At 38.4% G+C, this 23,495-nt stretch overlaps 1 protein-coding gene across 1 annotated transcript; it reads left to right on the forward strand.

Moving 5' to 3' along the window:
• The first annotated feature begins 1,054 nt into the window (after window positions 1–1,054).
• On the forward strand, window positions 1,055–3,503 carry LOC143593720 (pentatricopeptide repeat-containing protein At3g06430, chloroplastic-like). Its single transcript, XM_077073262.1, has 2 exons — window positions 1,055–1,474; window positions 2,328–3,503. The coding sequence occupies exons 1-2, from the start codon at window positions 1,067–1,069 to the stop codon at window positions 3,435–3,437; spliced, it is 1,518 nt and encodes a 505-aa protein (XP_076929377.1). The 5' UTR covers window positions 1,055–1,066; the 3' UTR covers window positions 3,438–3,503.
• Window positions 3,504–23,495: the final 19,992 nt, after the last annotated feature.

Consider the following 23,495-nt stretch of genomic DNA (forward strand, 5'->3'; position numbering starts at 1 on the left):
TCGGCTCGTCGTTTCGCGACTAGATCTAGCGGGTTTGGATCCATAAAATATCACACTATCATTACCTCGGGTCAGGAATCGGTTCTTCTTGGTTTCGGTTAAAGAAAGAGAGTAAAACAGAGAGCTTAAGTGTGTTTTTTGGATGGTGTATGGAATGGGTGAATGAATGAATTAAGGAAAGGAAATGGTTTATATATTATGGGTCATGGGCTTGAGCCCATGGTCTTTCTCCCTTCCTTTCTAATCCAAGTCCATTACCAATATCTATTTCACCCAACACTAGCAACACTCATAATAACTCATTTTTTGTTTTATTTACCGGAATGAGAAAATGAGATGTTACACCGATGGTGTCAAAAGGAAAAGTAATAATGACCTATCCGCCATTGGGGGGGGGGGGGGGGAGGTTACAGATATCAGAGCCGAATGACTATAAGATGGATGGTTAGACGTAAAAATTTCATCCCCATGTCGAACACTCCTACAGTCAACAACCCTTGGAATTTCTAGGATATCATTATTGTAGTAGACATTTCCTTCGAAATCAAGTTTAAACTTTAAGTTTTTCTTGCCACGAGACGAAGAAATAGAGGATGAGCTCAATTCCATCGATTGATTATGTTATTAGGGATTATTTGATCGATTTGGTGTTTTAGGGTTCTTCATTTGTGTAAGTAAAAGAGATGAAGTTGAGTTTTTGTTTGTTTTATATTAAAAGATATAGATGGCCACGTAATCGTCCATGTAGTTTTTTATACCTAGATGGGCCACGTCATAAAAATACTAATGAAGTTAACATCCGTTAGTCGCGGTCCATTAAAAACAAAGACCCTTTAGTTAGGACTGCCACTAGCCAAGTTTGAAGTTGGAAGTGCTATTCGTCAACATAACATAGTTCAGATTATTTAAAACAAATAAACCTTAAATAAGTATCGACCCATAGCTACAAATATATTTGAAGATGGGTTATATTGAGCAATAAGAAGATTTGGAAGGGTGAAATGTTAAAGTGAGTCAAACGTGTTATCCTTCTCTCTAAACGGACTGAAAACAATCATCTAAAACGATGCTGCTGCTGTCGTCATCATCATCATCCGCAGCAGCGCCACCGTCATGGTCTCTTTCGTTGTCGTCTTCGGTTTCACTATCCTCCGACAACCGCATTAATTACCGCATAAGCACCACGAACACCTCTCCTAGGTTGTTCCAAGTACGGTGTGCGATCAGGTCATCAGTGGCGGCTGCTGAACCAAAGAAGAAGAGAATATGGAAGCAAGGGGAGTACCCTGGTGACGTTGTAGATAGGAATAATAATAATAATAATAATAATAATAATAATAATAAGAGAAGAACACCGATTAAGAATATTAAGACGAAGCTGGATAGGAAGAGTGATTTGAATCCGTGGGTTAATACTGTTACGCAGGCTTTATCTGATGCCATTGACACCAAAAACTGGTTAAGAGCCCTTGAGGTAACATTCTTTTATTTTGTTTTACTTTTTATTTATTTTTATTTTTTATTTCATAATTACTTGTTACATTGTCTTCGAATATCTAAAACCATGACATATTTTCAACCTCATTTGGTCAAACGTATTGCACTAACATCATGATAGAAGATAGGCTACTATACTAGCACATTGGTTGGTTAGTTAGAGACCATGTACATTAATCTCATGTTTTTGGCCACCCTCATACAAACACCACTTACACACTCTATAACATGTTAGACTGCTACATCATACGGCCATAATTTCGTAAGGACAGGCCGTGGAAGTTGGTGTTGTCAAATTATACATTGACTCAAAAGTGATTGACGTGACCACTAACAAAGTCATACAGACTATATGACAGCTATTGCTGTGGCGTAAGGCCGTATGGCGGATGTTTGGAGTTTCTATAGCAACAACCCTGTTTTTTCTAATTAAGAATTATGAATTTCACAGACATTGTCATTACCTTGCTGACCAATGGATCTATCATTAACGTGGCACCCTCACGGCTTTATATAGAAATTTGTACAAGATATAAACTTATCCTTGTTAGCGTCTTTCACGAACAAATTATTTGTATTTCTTTCCATATGTGTATTTTAGACACGATAAAGTACTTTAATATATACTAAAATTCTGGTTGATAGATTTTTGTTTGTGTAAGTAAATAGATAAAGTATGTTATTTTTGTTTATAATTATGTTTTTGTAATGAGATTAATTATTTAAAAACCTGAAAAAGGGTGTCTTAAGAACAATATGCATACAAAACTAAAACTTAAAACATGAATCAATCTTGTTATACAACCAACCAGATTAATTTCTTATTTCAGGTATTCAAGATGCTAAAGGAACAACCATTTTATCAACCAAAAGAGGGAACCTACATGAAACTAATTGTCCTGGTGGGCAGATGCGGTCAACCCCAACACGCTCGCAACCTTTTCAACTCCATGATCGAAGAGGGACTCGAACCGACCCCCCAAATCTACACGGCATTACTTGCTGCATACTGCAGAAGCAACCTCATTGACGAGGCGTTCAAAGTTTTAGAACAAATGAAGAAGCTTCCATTATGCCAGCCTGATGTTTACACTTTCAGCATACTCATCAAAGCCTGCGTTGACGCCTCACGTTTTGACCTTGTTGAATCCCTGTACCAAGAAATGGATGAAAGATCTGTAACTCCAAACACGGTCACCCAAAACACTGTTCTTGCAGGTTATGGAAAGGTGGGTAAGTTTGATTTAATGGAAAAAGTGCTTCTCGGGATGCTCGATAGCACATCTTCCAAACCCGATGTGTGGACTATGAACACGATCCTTGGCTTGTTCGGCAACATGGGTCAAATTGAAACGATGGAGCGATGGTATGAAAAGTTTAGAAACTTTGGGATCGAGCCCGAAACACGCACTTTTAATATATTAATAGGCGCTTACGGGAAGAAAAAGATGTATGATAAGATGTCGACGGTGATGGAGTACATGAGAAAGCTTTCGTTTCCGTGGACCACGTCTACTTATAATAATGTGATCGAGGCGTTTTCGGATGTGGGTGATGCGAAGAATATGGAGTACACGTTTGACCAGATGCGGGCCGAGGGTATGCGGGCCGACACGAAAACGTTTTGTTGTTTGATCCGAGGGTATGCCAACGCGGGCCTTTTTCATAAGGTGATAAGTATGGTTGAACTAGCTGGGAGATTGGGGATACCCAAGAACACGTCGTTTCATAACGCGGTGATTTATGCGTGCGCAAAGGCGGATGATTTGATGGAGATGGAGAGGGTTTATAGGAGGATGAAGAATAAACAATGTAGGGCTGATGCAACCACTTTTGCTATTATGGTTGAGGCTTATAAAAAGGTAGGAATGAATGACAAAGTGTTTGATTTGGAACAGGAACAAAAACAAGAACAAGAAATGTTGTTGAGTGTTACCTAGTATTTACTCATGGTTTTTGTCAGAGGTTAGATAAAAGTTAGTTTTTGTAATTGTGGGCATATGCTGCATTTAGTAATTATAGACAAAATGGCAAAAGGTCCTTTATGTTTGCACGGTTTTTCAATGGACGTCCTTTGACAAATTTAATGACAGAAAACATCATTTTTATTCATAAAACGTTGCACGGTTCGTCCTTTAACTAACGAGTGTTAATTTTTCTCGTTAAATCCAGTCATGTGCACCTCATGTGAGGGCAATTTAGTCTTTTTACCCTCTCAGGAGTTATTTGTGTAATTAACTTAAACTCTTGAGCTTTAAATAAACTCTCGGGCTTTAAATAAACTCTCCCCCTCCCACTCTCTCTTCTTTCTCTCTCTCTCTCTCACACACACACACACATCAGATCATCATCCTCATCTAATCTTTTCATCTCCATCATCATCTTTGTCTACAACCACACACCACTCCAAAACACCACTGTCACCGCCTTAGTAAGTTTTTGAAATACTCAAATTGCTTAATATGGTGGCACCGTTGTCGACAACCACTGCCACTGCCGCCGCCGACAACCACCACTGTTCATTGCCACATGTTATCTCTTTCCACCGGAGTCAACACTACTGCCCACAGTGACCACCAACTCTAAAATACCCGATTAAAATAACCCGGAGCTCACGACTCCACCTGTAACTTCCGATTAAAACCCTATAAATTATTATCAATTTCGCTTCAAAATTATACTCCATACGATAGGGCTTTTGTTCATAATGCAAAGTCGAGTAGATTTATGTTTTACTTACATTAAATTGGTGTCCGATTGATACTAGAGGAGCTTCGGTCGGACTTCGTTAAACTATTTTTTCCGGTGGGTTCAGCGGCCCAACGCTGGTGGTGGTAGTTTGGTGATCGTAGTGGTGGTTGCGGTTTCGGTGGTTGTTAGGTTGCTGTGGTTGTTTAATGGTGGTGGTGGGTGGTGTTAACGGCGACGGTGGTGGCGGCGTGAGACTGTGAGAGTGATGGGGTGTGAATGATTTGTTGTAAGCATATACATGGTGGTGGTGGCCGGAGTTGGTGGTAGTGTCGGAGTTTATGGGATGGTGGTGGCCCGAGTTGGTGGGTTTGAATGGTGGGTGATGGGTTGGTTGGTGATGAAGAAGATAATTATTAGTAAAAGATGAATCTTTAATTTAATTGCATAAGTAGTCTTTAAAGGGGTAAAATGACCACACTGCCCTCATGTGCCTTGTATATGATCAAATTTAACAGAAAAAATTAACTGAGTTAGTGCCAAAGGATGTAATGTGAAAGAGATTTGAAACATAAATTTTGTCTTTTGTCGTTAAGTTTGCCAAATGACGTCTATTGAAAAATTGTACAAACATAAAGGACGTCTTTTGTCATTTTATCAATTATAAATTATAAATCTCTTATATATGTAAGTGTTGTTAATACTTTTTGTTTATTTATCTTCACTTTTTGTTAACTATAGTTTATATAAGTACATATTAAGTTTTTGTCATGGTTTTTGTCAGAGGTTATAAAATAGTTAGTTTTTGTAAGTGTGGGCATATGCTGCATTTAGTAATTATAAATCATAAATCTCTTATATATGTAAGTGTTGTTAATACTTTTTGTTTATTTATCTTCACTTTTTGTTAACTATAGTTTATATAAGTACATATTAAGTTATAATTACACTAATGATCAATGTGATTTGGGACTTTCAGCAAAGAAACATCTTTGGGGGTAGAGGTGCACATTCCCGTTAACCGGTCAATATGCTAACCAGGTTTTTTTTTAAGGAATTAACCGGGTAGACCGGTTAATCGGATCGGGTAGTACCCGGTTATTCACCGGGGAAAACCCTAAACGGTTCGGTTAATACCCGATAGAAAAACCCTTTTTTTTTTAAAAAAAAGCTGGAAAATTAGAAAAATTGTCGGAAAAAAATCTGAAAAATTCAGAAAAAAAAATAAAAATAAAAAAATGTTTTTGATTGATTTTTTACACATTTTCATAATCATTGCTTCAAAATAATACATAAATAACATGAAAATAAACGTTTATAATCGTCGTGACATGAAATTCGTTTGTTTATTCTCTCCGTTTATTGTTTTATTCTTTCTTCCGGGCTTCGGCTTCATCGTTTAATGCTTTTATTCCATGTCGCCTAAATTCAAGGAGACAAAGGATTGCGAGGTTTGAGATCCAGATCTGGATTTGCTTTATACCTAAAAGTAAACTTTATATATAATGTGTTTTTTAATATATTACAAAACGTTAGTTTGGATATTCGAAATATCCGATTTTTATTAAAAAATACTATTTGATTTTGAATCCGTAAATTCAGATATCTGAATTTTTAGATACTTTGGATTTAGAATTTCAGATCATTCGGATTCGGTTTCAGATTCGGATATTTTTGAACACCCCTACTTGCCCTGGCGTCAGGTTTACTATCGAACACCTTCCGCCAAAATTGCCTCCGCCAGAGGAAGGATCTCAATAACCTCCGTTAATAACGCCTTGATGTTAGGTATACTATCAAGTACCTTACGCTAAGATTGTCTCAGCCAGAGGAAGGATCTTCAAAACCTTTCGCCAGGAACGCCTTGGCGTCATGTGTACTATCAAATACCTTCCGTCAAGATTGTCTCGTCAAAGGAAGGAGCTCCATAATCTTCCGCCAGGAGTACCTTGGCATAAGGGATACTACTAAATACCTTTCGCCCGAGGTGCTTCCGCCATGATGCATAAAAGCAACCTCCCGCGGGAGACAACTAGCCGCGCGGGGGGGGGGGGGGGGGCTTCACAAAAGCTGTTCCCATCACCTCATTAACCCATAATTCTCCTAGATTCTAGATATTAACACACGAGAAAAACAATGTACTAGGGGACTTGAAGAGATAGGGTCCCACACCCACCTAAAGACAGTAGATGCTTCCTCCGGCGAACCCACAGCTTCCGCGGAATATTAATACTTGTCAAGTACGAGAGTACATGACACTGGCGGAAGTCCCACATCACACAAAACATTCCCTCTGGCATTCCAGGGGTTTGAACTTCAAAGATCTTCCTAGGTATAACGCAAAATGGAAGTATATTGGCGAAACGGACTTCCAACCAATAGAATGTCGACAACGTATCATTGATAGTACTACATAGTACAAAGGTCACCATCAGTCAGCTACTTTATTCAGCAACTGTCACACCCCAAACCACGGCCTAGGCATATGACACATATGTTGGTACCACAACTGTAAATAAATCAGAGTTATGTGTTTAAAGCGGATGTTATATTTATATGGATTAAAATATTATATTTACATTACAAAAGACGGGATTATAAAATACCCGTTAATTATTTACAAAATATTACTTGTTCTTATAAAACCACCATTACAAATTTTAGGTTTATCAAAAAGGATATGAGCCATCATATCACCTACTTCACTTCGTCCTTCCAAGCTTCTAACCTTCATTACCTGTAAAATGTTTAGAAAATACGTCAGAAACACATTCTGGTGAATAAGCTGACGTATAAAATATTTTCTTTTATAAACTTAAATTAGGTCCGGCCCATCGTGGCTTAGGAATAATCAAGCTTTAAAACAAAACACAATTATAAACTTAAATTACACACAAGACACCACAGCAAACACCACAGTGTTCGACGTTACTTAGGTACCATACGTATACACATGATCACCCTCACTCGGGTGTAACTTAGGTCCGGCACATCGTGGCAGAGACTCATGACCAGGTGTGGCGCGGTGTGCCGACCGACTTTTTACCACATATGTAAGGATCCAAACAAACGTACACGACATCCTGAGGGCTAACGAATACTTTTCTTTATAATGTTTTAGAGATACGTAATCTCATTTAATTCATTTTATTTATTTGACTCGATTAAACAAGTTTATAAAGTTGGGCGTATTCACCTTTTCTTGAAATGATCAGCTTCAATACACTAACCGGTTCTTTCATTTCTTTGCTTTCTCGCACCTATAGTACGAGTATAACCTTTTATTAATACCATATATTTAATCTGGCTTAAGACCTCTAGTCTATTTTTATAATCTTTACCTTAATTATATTTTCTTTATGAACCTTTAGTTCAAAACATCTTTTCTTTATTTTAAATCTTTAGTTTATAATATCTTTTCTTTCTTTTCTTTTTACAAGTTTAAAACCTTTATTTTAACTTGTTTTACTTTTCCTTAAACTCTACGTTTCTTCTTATTTAAGAAACGTATACTTAAATCCTTTACTTATTATTATCTAAGAATACTCAAATAATAATATTAATAACAAAGATGTATTTATATCACATATTTCTTATTCACATTTACTTTGTTATATTTTCTTTATTTTATTCTCGAGGTATCGAATATCTTTTCGACTTAGGGTTTTAAGCCTTTTATTATTATTTTACTTGAGCATTAAGCCTACCTTGGTTGGCTTATAGAAACCCTAGTTACTTGAGCAGCACTTTGACGCCTCCTTGGTTCTTGAGTTTCTTGATCAACGCCTTCTTTGACGTGTTTATCGAGGTACGCTGTTTCTTCAATCTTGCTTGGTAATGTGGTGGAAACAGTCAATTAAATATTAACTAAACTAAACAAGAAATAAAAACTAGACTTATGACTCAACTACACAAAACACCGGCAAGTGAACCGGTCAATTGTACTAAAGCTAAGTAAGTCCGGAATATCGAACCCACAGGACTCTATAAATTACGTTAATTAACTAATTAGACTCGACTTACGACATGACTATTTATTATTAATGTTTTAAGGGGGGGGGGGGGTTAAACTATTATTAAACTAAGAAATTAAATAAATTAGTAAACTAGAAATAATCAATAAAACACAAGATCGAAACCAATCAGAGAATGAATCTACCTAGGTAAGAATCCCATGCATCAACAATCATCAAGCAATGGACAAATAACATGATTATGGAAACTGATTTCTAAACATATTCATCTAACAATACCCTAAGGACCCTTGACTGAATCAAACGAAATCCCAAAGAACAATTATTAGATTATTAAGCCATCAGTATTATTGATTTCCGCAAAGTCATCAATTAGAGTTAATTAATAGTATCTAAAGTAAGCAATCTTATGAAACACTAAACCCTAGATAACTTGATAAGCTAACATAACATCATGAACATGGATCAACAAAATAAGCAAGAATACTGTCACTACTATCCGAGCATGCAATTGACCAAGACACATGAACAACTCCTCACCTCACAACTATTGGAATTTAGCAGAACATTCAAAACCCTAACAACCTATCGACTAGCTTCTATGATCTAATGGGCCCATTCAATCACAATAATCAAAACACCAAGTAATGATAAAACATAAACCCTAAATCTAAAGAACACAATCAAGAGATATAAGATCTGTTTGAAGCTATACTTAACAATCAATCAAGGTAATAAACATTCATATGCATCATGAAAGCAAAATCAAGTCTTTTACTAGTAAAATAACGAAACCATAATCAAAACATTAGTCCAAAGCTAGAATCAAGTCTCAAACATGTTCATCAAACCTAGGTAAACATGAAGTCTAGCCTAGAATCATTATTGAAAACAATCCTAAACAACTATTAAAAACAAAGAGGAAAGACATGATAAATAATGAATAAGGAACAAAAATTAGAGCGATAAAACCCTTTGCGATTGATCCTTGAACACCCGGATGAAAGCTTGATGATCCTCCTTGATTCCTAGTCTCAAAACCTTCACAAACCCTTGGAAAATCGGATCCAATAATGATTAACTCGGCTCGGTTTGCAAGAGATGTTTATATAAGCGAGTAACGGCTTGGACTTGCAAAGATGGCTGACCAGAAGGCCTAGGCGCCCCGCGAAGGCATATTGCCTTCTGCCTTAGCGCGGCGCGACGCCCTCCTGGGTGGGATTTCGGATTTTCTTTTTTTTTTCTTGTTTAATCTTGTTAAATGTTGATAATTATCTTTCTTAAACTCCAAGTAACGCTTAGAACCTTCTAGAACTTGCTTCCCTTGTTTCTCCAAGCCACCACATATATGAAAACATAACAAAACATTAGTGAAGTAATCATATAATCATTAACGAGCAAAACGAACTCAAACATATTATGAAATGATAGAAAGAATTGGATTTAACATGCAAGACACCAAAAGATTAAAAACACGATAAATATCAAATAAACTTGACTCAAGACCTTAAATAATAAAAATTAATGAAACATGAATCAAACCGAACTCAAAACATTAAGTAAACATAACTTTACAAGGGAATCGAGATGTATAAATAGACATATATCAAATATCCCCACTCTTACTCTTTTTTCGTCCCTGAAAAAGTCTAATGCAGTTGGATCAGAATCGGAAAATTACAGTCTAACAAACATGTAGGTTAATTTTTAAAGCTTAGAAGAACGCAAAAACCGCGATCACCGATATTGTTGTCCACTTAAACCCATGCCTTAATCTTTACCGGGACAAATATGATCCGACAATAATATTACTCAGTGGTTTACACAATTAAGACCCGCTTATTTTCAGCTTTTACTGGACTAGACCACCCCAACTTGACTTAAACCTCAAAATTAGCAGATTTAAAACTTTTGTTGCTCTATTTTTTTCCATGAATAGTTAAGACGATCAAGGGTATTTTTTATCCACCTAAGCTTAAGCATCAAAGTCTACCAAGCAGCCATTAGATATGATTAAGGTTCAATTAATTCATAGCTAGTGCTCCCCAAAACATGACATACCCCCGTTATCAAGCAATACCCCAAATCCATCACCATAGGTGAGTATGCAAAATTTCATCTTTAGGGCTTACATGTAGCGTGTCCCTTGTGGTCCGTTTCTTAATGGTAATGAGACGCGATTAAGGGGACCCCACATGGCTAACAGCGTGGATGATCAAGTCTGTAGTGAATTTGTACTCTTGTGATCATGTTTATAGACTTATAAAGGTTTGCTCTTTTTGCCTTAATTTTAAATATCCACAACCCCACTTAGGAATTGTGAATACCCAGATGAATAGATTGCATACAGACCCATGGTCTCCGGACCTGAAGCATCCCATCAATACAGGATTTAAGGTTATAAAACCATACGCCAATGAGGTGTAAAACACTAAACTAGCAGTTTAAGATTTATATCACAGGCTACACGTCATACTCTAACGTTAAACCTACCCAAGCATCATATGATAACGTATTCAGATTTTTAAAATTTAATGACATTTCCACTTTTTCATACCAATACTTGAAGCTTGAGTATGGTCCGACCTTTCATTACTTATTTTCCACGGACAAAACGCTTTACCCACAAAAGATTTCCGTTTTAACCATTTTATCAAATTGCCCTTTCATTTTCAAGGCTGAGCCTACCGACACATCCCAAGTTAAGTGCGTTTTCTTTTATATTATCTCATATTATTAGTAGTTTTGAAAAGCCAATTTCCCGATAAATATCATCATCTCCCACTTTTACGCAAAAAACAAAATTCAAGGGACATTTTTAAACATTTTTTCAATTTTTTATAAAAAAAAATTTTATTTATTTTTTTCTTTTTTTAAATTTAAACTCGATTTAAACTACGACTCAAATATCCTATACCCATACTTTAATTTTGCATTGTTTTCAATGCAAGGATAAGGACGACTTAAAACAAAAATAAAATAAAGTCGGACTACAAAAACTAAAACTCTAAATAATAAAAACAAAATAAAAACTTAATATGCTAGATAATGGAAAAGACTTAGCTGGTAATATGCGCATGAAACATGATGCCAAAGTCTTCTTCCATGAATTCCCTCCAACTACGAACGTGCTCAGCAAATGGGAACTCCTTTTCTCACGAACGTAAGCGGCAAAACAAAACAAACATATCTAAAAATGTATCTTATCGTAACAATAGATATTAAGCAATTAAAGTGTTTCAATCAGCCGACAAATAACACATGAATAATTAGCAGCAAATAAATAAATAAAAAGTATACTGCTCGGCTGCTCCATCCCCACACTTGTCTTTTTCATTAAAGTCTTTCTTGGGGGATCTTCTCTATAGCTCATTCAGTCTCTCTTTTACCTAGCAAAACTCAAAAACACCAAAACAAAGAAGAACTACAAAATACTACGTTAGTGACTCGATAAATTATACAAACTCTGTGAAGCCTCCCCACACTTGAACTTAATCAGGAGGTTTCTCCTTAATCTGGACCTTATCTAACCGTTTAGTTCCACCAGGAATTTATCAAACAGTAATATATCAATGATGGAACCGCAAAAGAATTAAAAATCAGTAACGGGTCAGACCACCTATATTTAAACTTACCTGGCAAGAGCCGAATGCGTTGTAAGTATCGAGAAGACTGGTCGTGTTTGACATGCAAAGGCTTTTTCATTCCTGTAGACCATCTTCAAAAGTAAACGCAACTTCGGTTTTCAGGTAACCTATCATCCTCGACTTTCTCCCATGGTTTTAATTCCCAATAAGCATTCAAAACACAGTCCACGGGTCGGCAATAGTGTTCTTCCTCTAACACCACATCCTCATCTACATTGTCCTCTACAAGTAGGGCCTCGAGAAACGCAACATCCTCATTAACGTCTAATGTGTCTCCCCCGTCATAATCCGACATTCCATCCAACTCCGAATTCAAAAATTCATCTTCCTCGTTAAGCTCGTTATCCACCTTAACCATATCCTCAACACCAAACATTAGCTCGAGTGACTCTCCCAATTTTATCTCTTCCTCAAACACATGTTTCACCATAATTGATCTCAGATATGCAGCCCACCCCTCCTCGTCAGAATCATCATTGGAGTCACTACAAAACTCAGTACAATTAGTAACACATACCTGTGAAACATGAGGTGGGACTTCATCAACCACTTGTGTCTCCGTATCCGGGATGATCTCCTCTTCTTCATCTACATATTCCATGATTGGCTCTTTCCCTTCTTCTGGAAACGCTGGGAACAACTCGCCCAACCGATTCATGTATCCCAAATAGTTTCCTTCCGCATCATACTTATAACCAGGTGTCGGCTCCTCCTCCAGCCGCACACTCTCCTCTTTGGTTTCTCGAATAAATTCGCTATCTAACTCGTACACGCATTGGTGTTTCTGCTTTGACTCTTCTTCCACCTTTGTCAGTTTTCTGGAGAGTTCTTTAACTGCATCTTGGAGACCTGCAAAAACAGATATTTGATTTCTTAGTATAGCATCATGTGCAGCTAATATTTGTTGGTATTGGGCATCTTTCTCCAATGGTCGGACCAACAACTCCTCGATCTTATTCAAATACGCCTCGTCACCCCTGTTGGGGTTTCTCTCAGAATGTTGACCATAATCTTGCCCATGTTTGTATTGATATCCCTGATCTGGTTCAATATAATATGATGAGGACCCCTGTGAAAGATAAGACTGTTGCTGCACACAAGGGTTAGTACGATTATATGGACATGCACGAGTCATATGACAACCAGCGCATCTATAACAAATTAAGCGAGAACCCTTGTATGGACAATCATAGTGTGAATGAGGATCACCACACGTATCACAATTAAGGTTACTATAATATGGACATTTAATGGTAAAGTGAGGTCCATTACAAATTTCACACATAATTACAAGAATCTAAACAAGCAAAAGACACGGACAATTAGACACCTACGACTCACAATAACAATAAAATAAAAAATAAAAAAAAAATAAACACGTAAAAAGCTAATTAACTAAAACCCTATAAACTCAAAAGAAAAAACACAATAGCACGTATATAGCAAGTAAGTCCAATCAAAACTAATAACGCAATCGCCAAGAGTCTCCGGTAACGGCGCCAAAAACTTGATGTGGTGGAAACCGTCAATTATAAATTAACTAAACTAAACAAGTAATAAAAACTAGACTTATAACTCAACTACACAAAACACCGGCAAGTGAACCGGTCAATTGTACTAAAGCTAAGTAAGTCCGGAATATCGAACCCACAGGACTCTATAAATTACGTTAATTAACTAATTAAACTCGACTTACGACATGACTATTTATTATTAATGTTTTAAAGGGGTTTTTAAATTATTATTAAACTAAGAAATTAAATAAACGATTAAACTAGAAATAAGCAATAAAACACAAGATCGAAACCAATCAGAGAAGGAATCTACCTAGGTAAGAATCCCATGCATCAACAATCATCAAGCAATGGACAAATAACATGATTATGGAAACTAATTTCTAAACATATTCATCTAACAATACACTAAGGACCCTTGACTGAATCAAACGAAATCCCAAAGAACAATTATTAGATTATTAAGCAATCAGTAATATTGATTTCCGCAAAGTCATCAATTAGAGTTAATTAATAGTATCTAAAGCAAGCAATCTTACGAAACACTAAACCCTAGATAACTTGATAAGCCAACATGACATCATGAACATGGATCAACACAATAAGCAAGAATATTATCACAACTATCCTAGCATGCAATTGACCAAGACACATGAACAACTCCTGTCACACCCCCATCTTAGGCCTAGGCGTGTGACTCGATAGTTGGTACCACATTTGTAAATAAATCATAGTTACGATTGTTAGCGGAAGACTTTATAAAATATAAGGATTAAAGTTCTAAAATATTTACATTACAAAATTCGAGACAAAAGTCCTGATTGGATTTACTTGTTTATAAGTTTTAACAAAAACATCATATTATAGATTTAAACAAAATTTATTCGAGCCATCGGATTCTTGAGCCTTCGTCCTTTAGCTCTAATCTTGGTTACCTGCAAAATGTTATAAAAATACGTCAGCAACGAATGCTGGTGAATATGCTGACACGAAAACATTGTCTTTTACTTTGTTACCCCTCGAGGGTTACGCATGCCTCGACCCATCTTGGCTTAGGAATGACAAAGTTAAAACAATATCATTATAAACTAGAGCCTCTACCTAGGTCACCCCAGCAAGACACCGCAGCGTCCCGACGTACTTAGGTACCATAAATATACACAAGGTCATTCTCACTCGAACATACTTTGGTCCAGCCCATCGTGGCTGGAGGTCGTGACCAGGCGTGGTGCGATGTGCCCACCGCATTTTACCACATACGTAAGGATCCAGACAAACGTATACTATAGCCTGAGGGCTAGGCTTTTACTCTTATTAATAATGTTTTTAGAGACACTTAGTCTCATGTAAATTTTTACACATAACACGTTTATTTATTCGAAAACAAGTTTGTAAAAGTGGGGCGTATTCACCTTTGATCAGGATCGGTTTCCAACACCGTCCTTGCATTCTCTTTCTTGCTATCTCGCACCTATAGTACGAGTATAACATTTAATAGTCGGATATACAATTCGGCTTAAGACCTTTAGTCTTATATACCTCGATGAACCTTTAGTTCAATAATCTTTTACTTTAAAACCTTTAGTTTTAAAAGCAATATTTATAAACCTTTAGTTTATTATAAAAACCCGAAGTTTCTTCTTTTCTAAGAAACGTATTCTTTTTCTTTTATTATTTAAGAATACCCTTATTACTTAAATAATGTTCACAACAAAGAATTATATATATATATATATATATATATATATAATCACACACAAATATGTATATATACCTACACTTTTATATTTCTTTCTTTTCTTTTCTTTGTTGTATAATTTCTTTTTCATAAGCATCGAGTATAATTCCGACTTAGGGCTTAAGCCTTTATAATATTTTATTATTATTTTAGACGGGTAGTAAGCCTTACCTTTCCTCGGCTTATAATTCCCTAGATACTCGAGCAGCACTTCCACGCCGCTTAGTCCTTTCAACACTTGCTTTGATCGCCACTTCACTTCGACACGCAAATCGAGACACCCAATCTTCTCGGCACGCACTTCGAGATGATCGTCGGGATGTAAAAGCAGCACCGCCTTCTTGTTTGGAACGTTGTCGGGGAGGGGTACGAATATCAAGGTATGGCACGTTTATCGAGGAATCAGGGCACGGTTTTCGAGGTGGATTGTTGGCACGAATTTCGAGGCATAGTGAGAGAGTCGAGAGATGATTGTAAGTTGTGTTTTGGTGTGAGTTATGAAGACCCCGGAACTTGCTATTTATAGGAAAATTTTGTGACCCATCGCGTACCGCGCCCGGATACTGGGCACCCATCGCGTACCGCGACGTAGGTCTGATGACGCAGACAGTAGGTTTGCCACGTGTCGCCACGTGGCAGACGTTGTGCCACGTGTTAACGCGTGGCGGACGATATGCCACGTGTGGCCACGTGTCGAGACACGCGGCAACCGGTGTGCCCCGTGTGGACAAGTGGTGAAAAGGTGTCAGGCGTGTCAGGCCACGTCATCGTGGTACGCGATGACGTAGGCTCAACAGCGATCGCGTACGTTGTTGACTTCTTCTAGAACATTTGACCAAACCCCATCGCGGTACGCGATGGGCTTGCCCTTTGTCCCGTCGCGTAGTGCGATAGGACAAGAAATTGGATTTTTCATTTTAGCCCTTGGAGTTTGGAAGTTGGCTGAATTGATCCCTATACTTTGGAAACTTGTCATTTTTGGCCCAAAATTCCCGTGATGTTACATCCTACCCACCTTGAAATAATCTCGTCCTCGAGATTGCTTCACGAGAACAAATGGGGTATTTCTTTCTCATTTCAGACTCGAGTTCCCCAGTATACTCGGGTCCTCGTCGGGAATCCCATTTTACTTTCACAATTTTCAAAGTTCGTCTTTTGAGTTTCTTTACTTTTGAATCTTCAATTTGAATTGGGCGTTCAAAAAATTTTAAGTTTTCATTAATTTCAACATCTTTTAATGGCATCGAGAGAAATTCATTGGCTAAACTTTTACGCAGATTCGAGATATGGAATACATCGTGTATCCCTTGCATTTCCTTGGGTAGTCGCAATCGATATGTGACGGTACCAACTCGTTCAGGTACCTTGAAGGGTCCAACGAATCGAGGACTTAACTTTCCTTTCTTGCCGAAGCGAACCACGCCCTTCCATGGCGAGATTTTCAAAAGAACTTTATTACCGACATTGAATTCTAACGGCTTACGACGGACATCGGCTTAACTCTTTTGGCGATCACGTGCCGTCTTAAGTCGTTCGCGGATTTGGATAACTTTGTCGGTGGTTTCTTGGACTATCTCGAGTCCAGATAATTGATTATCTCCAGTTTCAGACCAACACACAGGCGTTCTACATTTTCGACCATACAACGCCTCGAACGGTGCGGCTTGAACACTTGCATGATAACTATTGTTATATGAAAATTCCATTAGGGTTAAGTGGTCATCCCAACTTCCACCTAAGTCTATCACACAAGCTCAGAGCATGTCTTCCAACGTTTGAATCGTCCTTTCACTTTGCCCATCAGTTTCTGGATGATAGGCGGTGCTAAGGTTTAACTTCGTACCTAGTGCTTGTTGGAAGCTTTTCTAGAAGTGAGACGTGAAACGACTATCTCGATCAAAAATAATGGACAGTGGCACTCCATGCAAAGCAACAATATTGTTAACATAGATACGAGCTAATTTGTCCATTGAATATGACTCATTGATGGGTATGAAGTATGCGGACTTTGTTAATTGGTCCACAATTACCCAGATTGCATTATGTTTTCGAGTCGTCTTAGGGAGTTTGGTAATGAAATCCATAGTGATTAACTCCCACTTCCAAATGGGAAGTTCGGGTTGCTGAAGCAATCCCGAAGGCTTTTGGTGCTCAGCCTTGACTTTCAAACATGTCAAACATTTTGCCACATGCGAAGCGACATCTCTCTTCATTCCATTCCACCAATAGTTTGCTTTAAGGTTATGATACATTTTGTCGCTCCCGGGATGCATCGTATATTTAGACTTATGGGCTTTGTTTAATATCTTCTCACGCAATCCTCCAACAATTGGTACCCAAATTCGGTTTCCCATTCTAAGAATACCATCATCACCTTTGACTAACGAGTCATTGGTGCCATTACGTTTTTCATCAGAGATTTGGATCTCGTTGATCGCTTGAGTTTGAGCGGATTTGATTTGGTCAACGAGATCGATTTGAAGTTCTAGCCTTAACGCTCGGACTCTTTTTGGCTTTTCATGCTCTTTACGACTTAAGACATCAGCCACAACATTGGCTTTACCTTCATGATAAACTATTTCGCAGTCATAGTCGTTGAGAGTCTCCATCCAGCAACGTTGGCGCATGTTGAGCTCCTTTTGATCAAAGATATGATTTAAGCTCTTATGATCAGTGTACACGGTAAATCTTACTCCGTAGAGATAGTGCCTCCATATCTTAAGTGCAAAGATTATGGCGCCTAACTCTAGATCGTGAGTCGTATAATTCTTCTCGTGTACCTTAAGTTGACGACAGGCGTAAGCAATTACTTTCTTTCGTTGCATCAATACACATCCCAAGCCAGAATGAGATGCATCGCAAAAGACAACGAAATCTTCAATACCTTCTGGCAAGGCCAGTATAGGAGCTTGGGTAAGATTTTGTTTAAGTATATCGAACGCCTCTTGTTGCTTTATCCCCCATTCGTATTTGATGTTCTTTCGAGTCAAGGAGATTAGGGGAACAGCGATTCGAGAAAAGTTTTTAATGAACCTTCGATAATAACCGGCCAATCCCAAAAAGCTTTGAATCTCGGTTGGTGACTTTGGAATCTCCCACTTAGAGATAGCTTCAATCTTAGCGGGGTCTACTTGAATTCCGTTAACGTTGATGATGTGACCAAGAAATTGCACCTCGTGCAACCAGAACTCGCATTTCGAGAACTTGGCGTACAATTTCTCGGTTCTAAGAGTTTCAAGTAATGTTCGAAGGTGATTCTCATGATCGGCCTTAGACTTAGAATAAATTAATATGTCGTCGATGAATACGATCACAAATTTATCTAAATAATGCTTACAGATACGGTTCATCATATCCATGAACGCAGCCGACGCATTAGTAAGTCCAAATGGCATAACGGTGAACTCATAATGGTCGTACCTTGTTCGAAATGCGGTCTTTGGAATGTCTTCGGATTGAACCTTAAGTTGGTGATAGCCGGAGCGGAGATCGATCTTGGAAAAGAAGCTAGCACCTTGGAGTTGGTCATAGAGATCGTCTATTTGAGGAAGCGGATATCGGTTCTTGATGGTAACCTTGTTGAGAGATCGGTAATCTATGCACATTCTCATGGATCCATCCTTCTTCTTGACAAAAAGTATCGGCGCTCCCCATGGCAATGAACTTGGTCGTATAAATCCTTTCTCAAGAAGCTCGTCAATTGTTTTTCAATTCCTTCATCTCGGTTGGTGCGAGGCGATATGGAGCTTTGGCGATCGGAGCAGTGCCGGGAATGAGATCGATTCTAAATTCCACCTCGCTATCGGGAGGAATGCCGGGGAGTTCGTTGGGAAAGACATCGGGAAAATCGGAAACTACAGGAACGTCTTTGATTTCTTTAGGTTTAGATTCTTCAGTGACGTAGGCCATGAATGCTAAGCATCCTTGATTTAAACTTTTGTTAGCCTTTATCATTGAGATTAGGCTAACTTGGCCAGCGTCTTTATCCCCTTCGATTCGTATGGTACGTTTGTCCGGGGATTGGAGTTCAATGGTCTTGCTATTGCAAAGGATACGGGCATGGTTGTCGGATAATCAATCCATACCCAACACAACATCAAAACCAGCAAGGGTCATGGGCAACAATTGAATAGGTAAAACGTAACCGGCTAATAAGATTTTTTCGTTTTCTAAAGCTTCGGAGATTTTAACAATTTCACCACTAGCGGTCTCGACGCTTACAGTTTTATTAAGTTTGATTAAGGGTTCGTTTAATAGACTACAAAACTTATAATCTATAAAACTTAAATTGGCTCCTGAATCAGCATAGAAATTGTTAACAAGAAACGTACCAGTAATGGTTTCCGGTGTGTCGGCCGCTTTCTTCGTATCAAGGACGAACACTCTTGCATTGACCTTCTTGGGCTCACTCTTCTGACCGCTACCACCCGCACCACCGGCCACGGGTTTATTCTTGGGGCATTTAAAGCTAAGATGTCCCATATCCTTGCAATTGTAGCAAGTCATCTTCTTCTTCCAGCAATCGGCCGTGGCGTGGCCGAGTTTGTGACATGACTCACAAGGACGGGGAGTTAGATGGCATCAACCCCTATGGTATTTCTTGCAAGTTTTGCATTGTGGGATGTCGGAGTTGAAGCCAGACCTTCGTTGGTCGACTCCCTTACCCTTGAAGCGGGTAATCCCTTCCTTCTTCGTATCTTGCGTCGACACGACCCTCTTATCTTCTTCTCTGTTGCGGATCATTCCGCCCATTAAGTATCCAGCCAACTCCATCACGGAGTCGGCGGTTTGAGGTAATTGCGACCTCACCATGTCACAAATTTCCCGTGGTAGCCCCCATATATAGCGTGTAACTTTGCTGGATTCCGGGGTAACCAGCTAGGGCACCAAGCGGCAGTATTTGTGGAATTTGGTATTATACTCACGAAGGTTTATTCGGACAACCTTGTGAGATAGGAACTTGGTTTGGATTTGGTCCGTTTCATGCATCGGACAGAATTTCGACAATACCAACTCCTTGAACTCGCTCCATGACATGTTGTACATAACCTCCCTTCCTCTACTCAAGACAATCTTCTCTTCTTGCGAACACTTGCTAGTAATTACAATTGTCTCCATCTCTTCAAGCCACCTTACAGTCGCGATGGCTCCCTTATCGCCGTGGAATTCTTTTGGACCATAGTATTTAAAGTCTTTGAACGTACACCCACCAATCTTAAGCCTTTTAAATTCTTGACGAACGCCTCCATCAGCGTTTGACTCATGTAGACTCTCATCTACGTGCGAGGGACTAGAACGAGGTTTGGAAATAGATTTTCGGGAAGGATTAGCCGAGTGAGAATGTTTTGTTTGTCTAGATTGAGATCTAGCCAAGGATTCTTCCCTAACTGCGTTGTTTGTCTAGATTGAGATCTAGCCAAGGATTCTTCCCTAACTGCGTCTTTAATCATCTTTTGGATTTGATCCATAAATTTCTCGGGAATTGGGTCTTCTTGTTCTTTTTCGGGTCCCTTTCCTTTTTCTTTTTGTTTTTCGGATTCCTTTCGGGGAACCTCAACGTTATTACTTTGTTGAGACATTTATCTTTTGATTTTTATTCTTTTATATATGAAATTTATCAAATGTTCTTTACACATTTTATTTATTATTCGTATATACCATACAAGGTATAAACAAGGATTATTATAATACCACACATATATATACATTCATACTCGATGTATATATATTCTTATCCATACATTACTTAACACATTACACATAAATTAGATTACACACCAACACGTGGTCTCTTGAAACACGTCGTCACCACCATCATCTCAGTCCTTCAAAAACTTCTTAACAACCCTCGTTAGTTTGTTGCATTTGTGAAGAAGCTTCTCTCCTATCTTCTTCTTCTTTTTCCCTTCTTCAGCCACCTTCTTCCTCCAGTCATCAGTCCCGTGCAACGCGCGATCCAGGTGTTCTTCATATGACTGGGGAATAACGTCGGGGTATCCATATTGTGGCAGTGGTTCACGGTAACCCAGCGTCACCATCTCGAAATGGTTTCTCGGTCCAGGATACGGGACGTAAGTCTGATCAGCTGCAAGGTAGAGGTATGTCTTGGCGGCTTGATTTTGGTCGCGAATCTCATCAGCTTGTTCTTGAATTGAAGGAATCTTTCCTTGAAATGGCGGGAAGCTTGATGAAGCTTGGTTCCTTAGCTTCTCAAGATACTGAACATACGGATCGACAGAACCGTAGCTTGGGTTGTTGGAAGTGAGTGATCCATCAATGGATGTTGATATCTCATTAGGGTTGTCGGGATGCTCTTCTTCTGGTTCGGTTTCTTCCATAGGATCCTCCTCTTCGGGAACCTCCTCTTCTTCCTCCAAAAGCTCTTCCTCCTCTTCCATATACTAAGTGGCTTCGTTGATCATCGCGGGTATCTTGAAACTCTCGTAGGGCATCGTCACCCTCATTCTTGGTTTGCGGGATGATCCTTCGCCATTGTTGGGTTGTGAGTTGACTTCATGAGCGGTAGAGCTTCCAGTATGCCACCTTCGCTGGTCGGAGTGACACTGCATCCAATCGGAGGATGGGGATCTTGGTTCTTCCTTTATGGGTCGGTTTGAAAGGAAGGTATAGGATGGGTGTGCATTTGGAAAATATCCGGTTGGGTAGTACTGTGGTACTTGCGGTGGTTGCCGGTTGGTAGGTGGGAATTTCCGAGGGGCGGTATGCTGATATTTCTGTGGGTTGATACATAGGCATTGTCTGTGGATAATAGCTCGAGTGTCTTGATGGTTCTATTCTTTGTGGTGGAGGACTATCGGGTAATTTAATTGGGCATTACTCAGTCCCGGGGAAGTATATTGGTTTAGGACGTTCAATGTATTGGTCTCGGCTAAAGAAGGCCTCAAAGTAATCTTCATCCATGACGTCTTTTGGGAACTTGTAGTATTTCCTTACTTTTCTTGCTTCATTATCATAATACTCCATTAATTTATCATAAGACATCTTTGGGTGGTTTAGAATGTAGAGAGGGAAAGAAAAGATTACCAGCTAATCTTATCCCTATTCAAATAAACAAGTAAGATAATTTTCCTATGCTTGGATCGAAGCTTGGGTATTGTTTTATGATACCCAATTCGCTAAGATCGATGGCTCTGATACCAACCTGTCACACCCCCATCTTAGGCCTAGGCGTGTGACTCAATAGTTGGTACCACATTTGTAAATAAATCAGAGTTACGATTGTTAGCGGAAGACTTTATAAAATATAAGGATTAAAGTTGTAAAATATTTACATTACAAAAGTTGAGACAAAAGTCCTGATTGGATTTACTTGTTTATAAGTTTCAACAAAAACATCATATTATAGATTTAAACAAAATTTATCCGAGCCATCGGATTCTTGTGCCTTCGTCCTTTAGCTCTAATCTTGGTTACCTGCAAAATGTTATAAAAATACGTCAGCAACGAATGCTGGTGAATATGCTGACACGAAAACATTGTCTTTTACTTTGTTACCCCTCGAGGGTTACGCATGCCTCGACCCATCTTGGCTTAGGAATGACAAAGTTAAAACAATATCATTATAAACTAGAGCCTCTACCTAGGTCACCCCAGCAAGACACCGCAGCGTCCCGACGTACTTAGGTACCATAATTATACACAAGGTCATTTTCACTCGAACATACTTTGGTTCGGCCCATCGTGGCTGGAGGTCGTGACCAGGCGTGGTGCGATGTGCCCACCGCATTTTACCACATACGTAAGGATCCAGACAAACGTATACTACAGCCTGAGGGCTAGGCTTTTACTCTTGTTAATAATGTTTTTAGAGACACTTAGTCTCATGTAAAGTTTTACACATAACACGTTTATTTATTTGAAAACAAGTTTGTAAAAGTGGGGCGTATTCACCTTTGATCAGGATCGGTTTCCAACACCGTCCTTGCATTCTCTTTCTTGCTATCTCGCACCTATAGTACGAGTATAACTTTTATTAGTCGGATATACAATCCGGCTTAAGACCTTTAGTCTTATTTACCTCGATGAACCTTTAGTTCAATAATCTTTTACTTTAAAACCGTTAGTTTTAAAACAATATTTATAAACCTTTAGTTTATTATAAAAACCCGAAGTTTCTTCTTTTCTAATAAACGTATTCTTTTTCTTTTATTATTTAAGAATACCCTTATTACTTAAATAATGTTCACAACAAAGAATTATATATATATATATATATATATAATCACACACATATATATATACCTACACTTTAATATTTCTTATTTTTCTTTTCTTTGTTGTATAATTTATTTTTCATAAGCATCGAGTATAATTCCGACTTAGGGCATTAAGCCTTTATAATATTTTATTATTATTTTAGTCGGGTAGTAAGCCTTACCTTTCCTCGGCTTATAATTCCCTAGATACTCGAGCAGCA

This window comes from Bidens hawaiensis, unplaced genomic scaffold (genome assembly GCF_021521415.1).
Source record: "Bidens hawaiensis isolate Kalapana, Puna unplaced genomic scaffold, B.hawaiensis_p1.1 tig00042554_1, whole genome shotgun sequence".
Lineage (NCBI taxonomy): Eukaryota > Viridiplantae > Streptophyta > Magnoliopsida > Asterales > Asteraceae > Bidens > Bidens hawaiensis.